Source organism: Chlamydomonas reinhardtii, chromosome 2 (genome assembly GCF_000002595.2).
Source record: "Chlamydomonas reinhardtii strain CC-503 cw92 mt+ chromosome 2, whole genome shotgun sequence".
Lineage (NCBI taxonomy): Eukaryota > Viridiplantae > Chlorophyta > Chlorophyceae > Chlamydomonadales > Chlamydomonadaceae > Chlamydomonas > Chlamydomonas reinhardtii.
The window spans coordinates 3,129,927-3,142,881 of record NC_057005.1 but is presented as its reverse complement, the minus strand read 5'-3'; the positions used below and the strand labels follow the sequence as shown (position 1 = coordinate 3,142,881).

Here is a 12,955-nt window from a genome sequence, read left to right as displayed (position 1 = left end):
CTCCTTCCACGCACGAACTCCAGCCAAAAGAAATGAGCCACACCTACAATTCTGCCGCACCGGGAGGGTGCCAACAATGATTGGGGGAAGTGCCGCCGCCGCCCGAGCCTGTCGGGCGGCGCGTTCTGCAGCCCGCAACCGGCGCATGCAGAGGCCACACCCCCCGGTGGGAATCCTCTTCACTCCGATACGCGCTCTTCGCAGGGAGGGTGGGCGGGAAAACGAAGAGCGCCGCCGAGCGCCTCTGCCCTGGGGCCAGACGAGACTTGTCCCACTGGGAACCGCTAGGCCTCACTACGCCCAAGCGTGGCCAAGTAAATCTCTACTTCAGAAGCCTCAGGCACGCGCGCCTCTGCTCTCGGGCCAAACAAAGTTTGTCCCATTGAGAACCGCTAGGCCTGATACAACGCACACGTTGCCTAAGTAATGATCTTAATATGAAGCCCAGACAAGCTAGCTCTCACGCAACACCCACGCTCTGGGCAGTCGTACTCGCTCCCCATTGGCGTCCTCAAACCGGCTTTCTGACTGTGTCCAAAAGCATAATTTAATGCCGCAATGGACCGCTCCCACGCCTGCCATGTTGCTTGCAACCCCGCGGGACTTCACTGCCCGATCGGGTCATTTGCATTGTCCTCTGTCCTTGTCCGTTGCAAGTGCACCCCACACATCTATACCTGCTCAACCCCGCGCCGCCGTGTTACACCCTGGTCACCGGTCTCCTTCCACGCACGAACTCCAGCCAAAAGAAATGAGCCACACCTACAATTCTGCCGCACCGGGAGGGTGCCAACAATGATTGGGGGAAGTGCCGCCGCCGCCCGAGCCTGTCGGGCGGCGCGTTCTGCAGCCCGCAACCGGCGCATGCAGAGGCCACACCCCCCACAACACGTCCGGCCACCCGCGGTGGCCCCTACTACTGCATGCGTACGGCACGTATCAGACACATGCACGGCGCCTGCTGCACACAATGCCTCTCCCATAGCGAGTCCGGCAGCGCCTCCCACTGACCCCATTTGCTGCGCGCTGCCCCTACCCCTGCCCACAATGGCGTCGATGCCGTCCATCACCAAGCCCGGGCACCGCCCAGCCCGGGCGAAGCCCAACCCCCCAAGCACGTCATGGTCGGCGGCGACGCCTTTCCGCCGCTGGTCCCCGGACGTACATCCTGTCCCTGCGTCGAGGGTGCTTGGAGCGGCACAGTTAGCGGTGACCGTAACGTGCATCAGCGCCTCTGCCACCCCGAGGAAGGGAGCCACTCACGTAGGTGCAACACGTCCCATAACCCCGGGACAGGGGACCGTAACGTGCATCAGCGGACCGTAACGTGCATCAGCGCCCCCTTAACCCCGAGGAGGGGGGACCGTAACGAGGCCCAACGTCTCTCCGCCCCGAGAAGGGGAGGCCCCGGTATCCCTCCTAGGACCAAGCCACCGCGACCGCGCGTGCGCATGGTAGCTACTGCACTCATCACCCTCCCACCTAGGTGCCCACCTATGCCGTCACGTGGCAGCCCACGCCTCTGCCCCCCGCCAGGCAGGCCCCGAGGAGGGAGGCTCGTTACGTGAGTGCCCAAACGCCCCGATACCCCGGGCTGGCAGGGGACCGTAACGTGTGTCACCGCCTCTGTAACCCTGAGGAAGGAAGCTAGTGGGCAGCGCGGGCAGGTGCAGGACATGGTCCACAGCCAATCCCCGTCTAACAGTCTGTACACAGTCCCCACAAACGTCACTAAACAAACCGACAGTCCGCGTCGGTGGCTTGGTGAGGGTTCGGGTGTCGTCATGCCTGTAATCGTCATGGAACTGGTGAGGTCCAGCTCGAAGCTGCGTGATATTACCGTTATCGCTAGCTCCATCCACTCGCTCCGTTTCAAAACCGCGGTCCTCGCCGATCACATTGCTGGATTGAAAACGAAGAGCGCCGCCGAGCGCCTCTGCCCTGGGGCCAGACGAGACTTGTCCCACTGGGAACCGCTAGGCCTCACTACGCCCAAGCGTGGCCAAGTAAATCTCTACTTCAGAAGCCTCAGGCACGCGCGCCTCTGCTCTCGGGCCAAACAAAGTTTGTCCCATTGAGAACCGCTAGGCCTGATACAACGCACACGTTGCCTAAGTAATGATCTTAATATGAAGCCCAGACAAGCTAGCTCTCACGCAACACCCACGCTCTGGGCAGTCGTACTCGCTCCCCATTGGCGTCCTCAAACCGGCTTTTTGACTGTGTCCAAAAGCATAAGTTTAACACTTCAACAGCAAGCAAGCAGCGTGCGCACCAAATCACGTGGCTAGCTCACCTTAACAGCAACAGCCTTATAGGAGCCTGGGCGCCCAAGTCGCTGTTTGGACTCGCAGAAATGTATCGCAAGTTGTAACTTGAAGTCGCTATTCGCTGCCACAAAAGCTTCAACTATGTATCTTGAGAGCGTTTTGAATGCACAGGGGCTTCACGCATTCGTTGATTCCAATTGGCGCGGACGCAAGGGAGGAGCGTTTCCACTTTCTAGCTCATCAAACATGGGCAGGACACCGGGCAGCTTACAAAAGGTGCGATGGGTGGTCTGGCGCTGTCCGCTTGGGTCTTGCTGCGTGCGTGTGTGCACTGAGAGTGGTGGCGCTGCCGGCGTCGCTAGCCTTTCTGCTCCACCGAGCTAGCGGCCAGGTGCAGCTGGGGCCGCGGAATGTGTACCTTCGCGCCTGCAGCAATGCAGCTTGCGGCGACCGCCCCATTTCCGCTGTGCCAGGAAGTTCACACGGGGAAAGGCAGCCGCAGTCCGGCCCGCCCCTGCCTCTTCTGCCTCCACCTCACCTCACCTCCCCCGCCCCTCCCCCGCCCCCTCCTGGCCAGGTACTGGTTCAGCGGCAAGCACCTGTACATCAAGATGGCGGACCCGGGTGCGGGGGATTACCGGCTGATGGGGCGGGTGAGGGGGAGTGAAGGGAGCGGGACATGCGATGACGTGAGCAAGGCAGCACCCCGGGTAACAAGCCGCCGCATCGCCTTCTCCAACCCACGCAGTTCTAAGTACCTACTCACCACGCACGGTCAACACCTTCTGTCTCTCCGCCCTCCCGCCAGGACCCCTACTCCGCCTGCCCCTGGGTGTCCGGCACCCCCTCCGCCCCCAACCCCTCCACCGGCACCTCCTACCCGCCCAACCCGCTGTCCCCCGGCGCGCGGTTCTGCCCCCTGGCCGCCGACCCCGCAACCGACGTCTCCGACTCGCCACCCGCCGCCTACAACAGCTGGATGGACCCCTTCTGCACCGACGTCGCGCCGCCGGGTGAGGACAGGGGCGAGCTAAGAAGTGAGGGAAGGGAGGGAAGGCAGGCAGGAGAGGGTTATATGGGCGTGAGGTGACGTTGAGCACACATGATAGTAGCTAAACGCACTGTGGAGCTAGGAGAAAGGGAGGGAAGGCAGGCAAGCGGTCGCATTGGCGTGAAGACAGGCAGCAGTATAGGACAAGGGAACGAGGGTTTGGGCGGTGTCACGAGTGCCAGAGGACATTGGCACGGGGCCTATCGAGTCCAAGGAAGGGAAGGAGGAAAATACGGTATTGCTTGCGGCATTGGCACGGGGGGTGCGCAAGGGTAGAAAGTGCGGTATGCGGGAGCACACGCTGAAGCACATGAAGGTGATGCACATGGTGGAGCGAGTGGCTCTGGCCAAATGGTATGGGGCCGTGGGGATAGGCAAGAGCAGGGGAAGAGAAGGGCTTCACGAGTGAGGCGAGCCAACGCAAACCCTATAAATCTGGATCTGATTTGGGTCTGGACCTTGCTCCCGTACAAGGCAAGAACATGGAGAGCCGAGCCTGCTTTCATGCCTTGCACGGTCACAGCCTCACAGCCATGCCTTCGCCCACAGGCTCTGTGCTGGGCTGCTCCCAGGTGGCGGCTCAGGGCCAGTGCGGCAGTGGCGCCATCCGCGCCCCGCCCGACCCGCACGCGGCAGTCATTGGCGGCTACTGCGCAGTCAGCTGCGGCGTGTGCGTGCAGGGGGTGCGCACGTGCGTGGACCGAGCGCCGCCGGGTAGGGCGGGGCGGGGCGGGGCAGGGCAGGGCGGGGCGGGGCGGTCGGGTTGGGTTCTCCCGGCAACTGATGACTTATATTGCGCACAACAGTCACGCTCATATGTGCATGCCTGACCAATCCATGCCTCGCCCTCAACTCCCCCACTCGCACTCCACACTCCCACGCAGGCGCCCAGCACCGCGCCGCCTGCAATGGGCCATGGCGCATAGCTTGGACAGAGGCTGCAAGGGCTGCCAGCACACGCCGCCATGACGGGTAGGTGCGTGGCACACGCAGTCAGCTGCACAAGCAGATCAATGGTCACGCGCCGATGTGATGTGCCACTGGTTGCTGGCTAGGTGGATGGGATGCTGCTGGCTTTGGTGGGTGCGTGCCGCAAGCCGCCAGCGTGGGGCTGCAAGCAAGGGTTCCCGGAGCAATCTGCAGATTCCCGGAGCAATCTGCAGATTGCGGAGGAATGTGTCGCCTCCAAAACTGTCCGTCCGTGCGTGCGTATACGGCACAATCCCGAGGGCGCTCGCCCTTCCGCTCGCCACAGCCGCGCGGCCGGCGGTGATATGCAGTGTTGTAGCAGTCGCATACTAGATATGCACGATATCAAAAATGGGGGCGCGGCGCCGGCCGCGCGCGGAGAAATCAGGTCGCGACGGTTTCGCGACATAAAAATGTTGCGAGCGGTCCCACGCGGTACGCGGCGCGAGTCCGCACCGATATGTGCATAATGTGAATTCGACGTATCATTTACTGATATACAATCGCATCAGCGGGGCGCCGGACGATCGGGAGAGCGAGTTTGGGAACGATGCTCGACAAATTGCCAGAAGCTACCTCGCGCTGAGCTGCACGCCCGGCCTCCAACCCAGCGCCGCTTCATGTCGAGACATTGATAGAAGCGTTTGGGCCGGTCAGCGGGCTCGGGCGGCACGGTTCGCCGCGTCGGCATTTTTAGCATTTCCCGCGCCGAGGTCTGCCCCGCAGCCGCGTGAAGCTGCCGCTGGGTCGCAAGTGTTGCGAAGATATCAGTTGCAGCGCGTTAAGGTCACTCGGCGCGCACTCCGAGCACTTCCGCGCCTACACACGCCTTCCCCTTTCCACCCTTCCACCCCATGGGCACCCGCGCTCAGAACGGCGGACCCACAACACCGCACGCCCTCCCCGCTGCTTGCGTTCCGTGCCTGGCCCTCGACAGCGCTCCCAGGCGTCCGGCGGCAGCCCGTGCCAGCCAAGGAAATGCCCAAATCCACCCCCACACACGCCCCTGCACCCCCACCCTCCCCAAGCGCCGTCCAAGCCGCTCCCACCTCCTCCCCCCCCCTCCAAATTCCCGGAGCAATCTGCAGATTGCGGAGGAATGTGTCGCCTCCAAAACTGTCCGTCCGTGCGTGCGTATACGGCACAATCCCGAGGGCGCTCGCCCTTCCGCTCGCCGCGGCCGCGCGGCCGCCGGTGATATGCAGTGTTGTAGCACTCGCATACTAGATATGCATGATATCAAAAATGGGGGCGCGGCGCCGGGCGCGCGCGGAGAAAAAAGGTCGCGACGGTTTCGCGAGCATAAAAACGTTGCGAGCGGTCCCGCGCGCACTCCGGCGCGAGCTCGCGCCGATATGTGCATAATATGAATTCAACATATCATTTACTGATATACAATCGCATCAGCGGGGCGCCGGGCGATCGGGAGAGCGAATTTGGGAACGATGCTCGGCAAATTTCCAGAAGCTGCCTCGCGCCAGGCTGCTCGCCCGGCCTCCAGCCCAGCGCCGCTCTGTGTCGAGACATTGATAGAAGCGTTTGGGCCGCTCAGCGGGCTCGGACGGCATAGTTCGCCGCGTCGGCATTTTTAGCATCTCCCGCGCCGAGGTCTGCGCCGCGACCGCACGAAGCTGCCGCTGAGTCGCACGTAATGCGAAGATATCAGTTGCAGCGCGTTAAGGTCGGTCGGCGCGCACTCCGAGCACTTCCGCACTTGCACACGCGTTCGCCTTTCCACCCTTCCACCCCATGGGCACCCGCGCTCAGAACGGCGGACCCACAACACCGCACGCCCTCCCCACTGCCTGCGTTCCGTGCCTGGCCCTCGACAGCGCTCCCAGGCGTCCGGCGGCAGCCCGTGCCAGCCAAGGAAATGCCCAAACCCACCCCCACACACGCCCTTGCACCCCCACCCTCCCCAAGCGCCGTCCAAGCTGCCTCAACCTCCCCCCCCCCCCTCCAAATTCCCGGAGCAATCTGCAGATTGCGGAGGAATGTGTCGCCTCCAAAACTGTCCGTCCGTGCGTGCGTATACGGCACAATCCCGAGGGCGCTCGCCCTTCCGCTCGCCGCGGCCGCGCGGCCGCCGGTGATATGCAGTGTTGTAGCACTCGCATACTAGATATGCATGATATCAAAAATGGGGGCGCGGCGCCGGGCGCGCGCGGAGAAAAAAGGTCGCGACGGTTTCGCGAGCATAAAAACGTTGCGAGCGGTCCCGCGCGCACTCCGGCGCGAGCTCGCGCCGATATGTGCATAATATGAATTCAACATATCATTTACTGATATACAATCGCATCAGCGGGGCGCCGGGCGATCGGGAGAGCGAATTTGGGAACGATGCTCGGCAAATTTCCAGAAGCTGCCTCGCGCCAGGCTGCTCGCCCGGCCTCCAGCCCAGCGCCGCTCTGTGTCGAGACATTGATAGAAGCGTTTGGGCCGCTCAGCGGGCTCGGACGGCATAGTTCGCCGCGTCGGCATTTTTAGCATCTCCCGCGCCGAGGTCTGCGCCGCGACCGCACGAAGCTGCCGCTGAGTCGCACGTAATGCGAAGATATCAGTTGCAGCGCGTTAAGGTCGGTCGGCGCGCACTCCGAGCACTTCCGCACTTGCACACGCGTTCGCCTTTCCACCCTTCCACCCCATGGGCACCCGCGCTCAGAACGGCGGACCCACAACACCGCACGCCCTCCCCACTGCCTGCGTTCCGTGCCTGGCCCTCGACAGCGCTCCCAGGCGTCCGGCGGCAGCCCGTGCCAGCCAAGGAAATGCCCAAACCCACCCCCACACACGCCCTTGCACCCCCACCCTCCCCAAGCGCCGTCCAAGCTGCCTCAACCTCCCCCCCCCCCTCCAAATTGCTCCGGGGGGATGCGTCAGCATCCCGTCATGTTCCCGGAGCAATCTGCAGATTGCGGAGGAATGTGTCGCCTCCAAAACTGTCCGTCCGTGCGTGCGTATACGGCACAATCCCGAGGGCGCTCGCCCTTCCGCTCGCCACAGCCGCGCGGCCGGCGGTGATATGCAGTGTTGTAGCAGTCGCATACTAGATATGCACGATATCAAAAATGGGGGCGCGGCGCCGGCCGCGCGCGGAGAAATCAGGTCGCGACGGTTTCGCGACATAAAAATGTTGCGAGCGGTCCCACGCGGTACGCGGCGCGAGTCCGCACCGATATGTGCATAATGTGAATTCGACGTATCATTTACTGATATACAATCGCATCAGCGGGGCGCCGGACGATCGGGAGAGCGAGTTTGGGAACGATGCTCGACAAATTTCCAGAAGCTACCTCGCGCTGAGCTGCACGCCCGGCCTCCAACCCAGCGCCGCTTCATGTCGAGACATTGATAGAAGCGTTTGGGCCGGTCAGCGGGCTCGGGCGGCACGGTTCGCCGCGTCGGCATTTTTAGCATTTCCCGCGCCGAGGTCTGCCCCGCAGCCGCGTGAAGCTGCCGCTGGGTCGCAAGTGTTGCGAAGATATCAGTTGCAGCGCGTTAAGGTCACTCGGCGCGCACTCCGAGCACTTCCGCGCCTACACACGCCTTCCCCTTTCCACCCTTCCACCCCATGGGCACCCGCGCTCAGAACGGCGGACCCACAACACCGCACGCCCTCCCCGCTGCTTGCGTTCCGTGCCTGGCCCTCGACAGCGCTCCCAGGCGTCCGGCGGCAGCCCGTGCCAGCCAAGGAAATGCCCAAATCCACCCCCACACACGCCCCTGCACCCCCACCCTCCCCAAGCGCCGTCCAAGCCGCTCCCACCTCCTCCCCCCCCCTCCAAATTGCTCCGGGGGGATGCGTCAGCATCCCGTCATGTTGCGGAGGAATGTGTCGCCTCCAAAACTGTGCGTCTGTCTGTCTGTGCGTGCGTATACGGCACAATCCCGGAGGCGCTCGCCCTTCCGCTCGCCGCGGCCGCGCGGCCGGCGGTGATATGCAGTGTTGTAACGCTCGCATACTAGATATGCACGATATCAAAAATGGGGGCGCGGCGCCGGCCGCGCGCGGAGAAAACAGGTCACGACGGTTTCGCGAAATTGAAACGTTGCGAGCTGTCCCGCGCGCACTCCGGCGCGAGCCCGCGCCGATATGTGCATAATATGAATTCAACATATCATTTACTGATATACAATCGCATCAGCGGGGCGCCGGGCGATCGGGAGAGCGAGTTTGGCAACGATGCTCGGCAAATTGCCAGAACCTGCCTCGTGCCGAGCTGCGCGCCCGGCCTCCAGCCCAGCGCCGCTCGGTGTCGAGACATTGGTAGACACGTTTAGGCTGCTCAGCGGGCTCAGGCAGCGTGGTTCACCGAGTCGGCATTTTTAGCATTTCCCGCGCCGAGGTCTGCCCCGCGGCTGCGTGAAGCTGCCGCTGGGTCGCACGGAATGCGAAGATATCTATTGCAGCGCGTTAAGGTCGCTCGGCGCGCATTCCGAGCACTTCCGCGCCTGCACACGCCTTCCCCTTTCCACCCTTCCACCCCATGGGCACCCGCGCTCAGAACGACGGGCCCACAACACCGCGCGCCCTCCCCACTGCCTGCGGTCCGTACCTGGCCGTCGAGAGCGCTCCCACGTGCCCAGGCGCAACCTGTGCCAGCCAAGGAAATACCCAAACCCACCCCCACACACACCCCCACACCCCCCACCTCCCCAAGCGCCGTCCAAGCTGCCTGAACCTCCCGCCCCCCTCCAAATTGCTCCGGGGGGATGCGTCAGCATCCCGTCATGTCTGGAGTAGTTCGGACGCGGGCTGGGGTCGCGTGTCGGGTGGGCCAAGGTTACCCATGGGTCACACTCCCGGCAATAAGGGGCCGCGCGAGCCTGCATTTATTTACGATAGCTGCATTTTGTGATTGCAACACATCACGCACAGCAGCACACACGCAAGTGCTCAGTGCGGCGATGGCGCGCCAATGCGGGTTGGCGCGTCAGGGCTGCTAATGGCGCGTCGGCGCCTCTCTTGACACTCCAAACGTTGTTAAGAAGTAGACACTGAGCTGCTTTGTCATGCCGATGTGCTGCTTCCGCGTGCCAGGCAAGTTAATCCACCGCCGCCGCCAACTGGCCTAGTCTCGAAACTGCTAGCTTCGCGTCCGAGTCCTTTGGTTGCTGCTGGTACCTATGATTATCACCATGTTTCCTCTCCCTATCTGCAGAGCCTCCGACACGCGGCCCCAGCCAGGCGTGAGCGCAAGGCGGCTCGGTACCTAGCTGCTGCATCCAGGTGGGGGCTCGCGGCGCGGAGGGTGGTGCTTGTAGTGGCAATGGAGGGGGCTCATGATGGGGCCGGCCTGGGCGTGTTGGGGCTTTAGGTGGCGGCGGTGCAGGACGCGGCGTTATGCGCGGTTGCGTAACTTTCCCCAAATCCAGACGGGGCAGGCGGTGGGCGGTGGGTTATGGGGGCAGTCGGCGGCGGGCGGCAGGCAGGGGCGCGGGTGTGGGGCGGCGGCATGCATGTGCACTAGCGGCTACACACTGGCCTTGGTGGGTCCCTTGCCGTTTCCTAGCTTTGCGCCGCCCCTCACAACGCCCTGCCGCCTGACTGCTTGCTGCCGACTGCAACTCTGCTGTTGTTACTGCCGCCGTTTGCGCCGCCGCACAGGGGTTCCACATGGAACACGACCCCGTGGGTCATGGCGCGCCGCCTCCACCTCCGCCTCCGCCTCCGCCGCCTGTGCCCGAGGCCTCCCTCCTAGAAGCGGCGGTGGGGGCCGTTGCGCCTCTTGGCGACTGGGCTGTCGAGACGCTGATTAGGCAGCAGCGGTTTGACCACGACCTGGACGAAGACGTGAGTGGGGGAGCGGGGAAGCTAAGGCTGGGGGTGGAGGGGAACATTGCGCGTGTGCGAAGAGGAAGCGGCAGTCACATGATGTTGAGGGGGTTGGGGTTGGGCGGGGAGCTGGCGCAGGGGGCTATGGCACAGGAGCTCATGTGGGTCATTGCGGAAGTAACTGCCACGGCCGACGGTCGGCCGGCCAAAGGGGTATGCAGGGGAGCGTGTTCCCGCTTGCCATCTTCCTCCGTAGTGCCGTCACTTGCCGCCCCCTCCACCCGCCCGCTGCTCCTTACAGGTCAAGAGGGCCGTGGCTGCGGTGGCGGTGACGCGCCGCGAGGTCGAGGGCCTGGTGCTGCCGCCGCGGCCCCCGATACGAGACGCCGGGGAGGCGGTGGGCCAAGATCTGGATAAGGCGGCGGCGGCGCTCAGGCTCGTCCACAACGTTTTTGTCGGGGACGCGGCAGCGATGCAGGTGCGTGTGGTTGGGCGTGGCAGGGGGGAACGCGTGTCCAAGGGCGAGCATGGGTTCAGGGCAGCGCGGTGGTTCCAGGGAGGTCCGGTCTTTGGGCATTGCCGTAAGCCGCTGCTGCTGTGCACGTGCCGCACGCCCATGCAAGATGCATTGCGGTATCGCCCCCAGACTTCACCAGCAATGCAGTTAGGCTATGCCGTACGTTGTGACGCACCCTTCAGTTGTTGTATGTAAACATTATGGCCCCTGCGTCACCCCTGCTTCCCATGCAGAACCTGCTGCCGGCGCTGATGCCGCGTGCGCTGTCGTCGTCGTACCTGCCGCCAATGCTCTTCGTGAATCCGTGAGTCACCCTGGTGCTGTGCTTGTTGGTCTTGTGGCTGCATGTGGCCTGTGACCCTCTGCGGCCACGGGTGGTTGCATGCGCGCACTGCACCGCATGTTTACGCAGCCTGCAAGCATCTGCCGCCTCGCCTTGTTTCATTGTTGGCACTGCCCGTGTGCCTCACACCCCCGCCGCACCCACAGGCTGTGGCACATGACCGTCACGCCGATGAAGGCGGTTGATTACCGCCATGTTAGCTACAACACAGTCGCGGTTACGGAGGTGCGTGTGCTCTCGCGCGCAAGTTTGGCCGGTGATGGCTGTAGGCACGGCAGTGGAGGCTGAAAGTACAGCAGTGATGGCTGTAGGCGCGTGCTTGCATGCGCCCTCCGCGCCCCCTGACCTTACCGCTTATACGCCGCCTCTTTCCCTCCGCCGCCCCGCCCTCCGCCAGCTGAGCCCCCGCGCTGGCCTGACCCTAGGCGGCTTCATGGAGCGTGCGGCAGAGCACTTCGTGGACGCGGCCGCACGCAAGGGCGGCCCAGCACACTGGCAGGGCGCCCCGGGTCTGCCGCCCGGCATGACGTACTGGGGCACCCGGGCGGCCGTGTCGGTGCTGGTGGCCGGCCAGGTCGTGTGGGACAGCGGCATCCTGAGCGGAGGCCTGAAGGACATGAAGGTGTGAGGGTGTGAAGGGAGCTAGGGTTTCGGGAAGCTGATGCCAGGGTTTAAGGTCAAGGCGGGGCATGTTGAGCAATGGTGCTGCTACCGTCCTGGTACCGTGATGCATGGTCCGTAGGCAGTGCTATGATGCAGTGCGCAGTGCCTGTGCGCAATACCTCTGCAATCACCAGCCCGCCCAGTTACCACTGGCCCGCCCCCGCCCTGCAGTCGGAGGACGTGCAGCTCACCCCGGTCATCCGCGGCGGCAAGGTGGTGGGGCTGGTGGTGCAGCTGGAGGACCGCAGCATCAGCCGCCTCGTCAACGAGTGTGCGAACCTCAACAGGGGTATGATGAGGACCAGGACCCCCCTCACCGGTCCCCAGCCGGTGCTGAGCCTCATCAACACCAGCCACCTGGGCAACACTGCGGAGTCGGCGCCGCAGATGGCCGGCATGGCTCTCGGTGAGTCGGGAGCAGAGGGCGTGAGGTAGGGCAGCGAGGGCTGGCGGGAGCACGTGGAGAGGGAGAGGCGCGGCAGTGCACACGTGTTGCCGATGGAGGGTCGCCTTGCACGGTCATAAGTCTGGCCTGTGTGCTGCTGGCATCACGCTGCATGTCGTTTCCCTCACGACTCCTCTTCTCATCACGTTCTACCTGCAGGCGAGCTGCTGCTCTCCACCGTGCTCAACCCCGCGGTGGTGCGCAACCACCCGGCGTCCATCGGCCCCGCCTGGACGGAGTACACCTCCCTTTACGCGCGCGCCAAGGCTCTGCGGCTGCCGCTGCTCAAGGGCGATGACCTCACCCTGAACGAGGCGCCGCTGGCTGTGCTGGGCGTGGAGCTGGCGGGCAGCGTGGAGCTGCTAGAGCTGCTGGGGCTGGGCGACCCGGAGGCCGCGGACGAGCCGGGCTGCAAGTTCGTGGTGATGCTGCTCAATGTGCTGTGCTGGCCGCTCGGCCTGGTGACCTTCCCGTGGCTCTCACGTGGCGGGGCGGCGGCGGCTGCGCATACCACCTCGGCGGCCGCTCTGGAGGCGGCCGCGGCCGCGCCAACGGAGGTGCTGGAGGCGGCAGCTGGGGCAGCGCAGGTGGAGGCGCGGGAGAAGCTGCAAACGGTACAGCAGCAACAGCAGCAACAGCAGCAGCAGCAGCAGCACGCGCCCGAGTCGTGGATCGACGAGATGTCCATCTGCAACCTGCTGGAGGAGGTGTGCTTGAGGCTGATGAACGCCCGCTGCATCGCGGGGCTGTTCAGCGTCCGGCAGCCGCTCCTGGGCCGCAGCCGCCACGAGCAGGGCAGTCTGGCGGCCGTGGTCGTAGGCCTGGTGGACAAGCTGGCAGACAGCGTGAAGCTGGCGTACCGCGAGGGGTACCTACGGTGCAGGTACGTCAGGCGGGTGGACGTGGCGGCGGCGGTGGTGG

The 12,955-nt window shown here is 64.1% G+C and overlaps 2 protein-coding genes across 2 annotated transcripts in view; both read left to right on the top strand.

Annotated features, from left to right (window-relative positions):
* The first annotated feature begins 2,246 nt into the window (after positions 1 to 2,246).
* Positions 2,247 to 4,770, top strand: CHLRE_02g095061v5 (uncharacterized protein). Its single transcript, XM_043059533.1, has 5 exons — positions 2,247 to 2,546; positions 2,848 to 2,923; positions 3,079 to 3,283; positions 3,871 to 4,035; positions 4,206 to 4,770. The coding sequence occupies exons 1-5, from the start codon at positions 2,434 to 2,436 to the stop codon at positions 4,295 to 4,297; spliced, it is 651 nt and encodes a 216-aa protein (XP_042927165.1). The 5' UTR covers positions 2,247 to 2,433; the 3' UTR covers positions 4,298 to 4,770.
* Positions 4,771 to 4,816: 46 nt separating this feature from the next.
* The window catches only part of CHLRE_02g095060v5 (uncharacterized protein), a 9,736-nt gene continuing 1,597 nt past the window's right edge, over positions 4,817 to 12,955 (top strand). Inside the window, exons 1-9 of the mRNA XM_043059532.1 lie at positions 4,817 to 5,076; positions 9,453 to 9,520; positions 9,899 to 10,084; positions 10,368 to 10,544; positions 10,817 to 10,887; positions 11,073 to 11,151; positions 11,324 to 11,548; positions 11,761 to 11,995; positions 12,194 to 12,917. Of these exons, the coding sequence (XP_042927164.1) occupies positions 9,908 to 10,084; positions 10,368 to 10,544; positions 10,817 to 10,887; positions 11,073 to 11,151; positions 11,324 to 11,548; positions 11,761 to 11,995; positions 12,194 to 12,917 (1,688 nt within the window). The 5' untranslated portion in view covers positions 4,817 to 5,076; positions 9,453 to 9,520; positions 9,899 to 9,907. The remainder of the gene's footprint in view (positions 5,077 to 9,452; positions 9,521 to 9,898; positions 10,085 to 10,367; positions 10,545 to 10,816; positions 10,888 to 11,072; positions 11,152 to 11,323; positions 11,549 to 11,760; positions 11,996 to 12,193; positions 12,918 to 12,955) is intronic.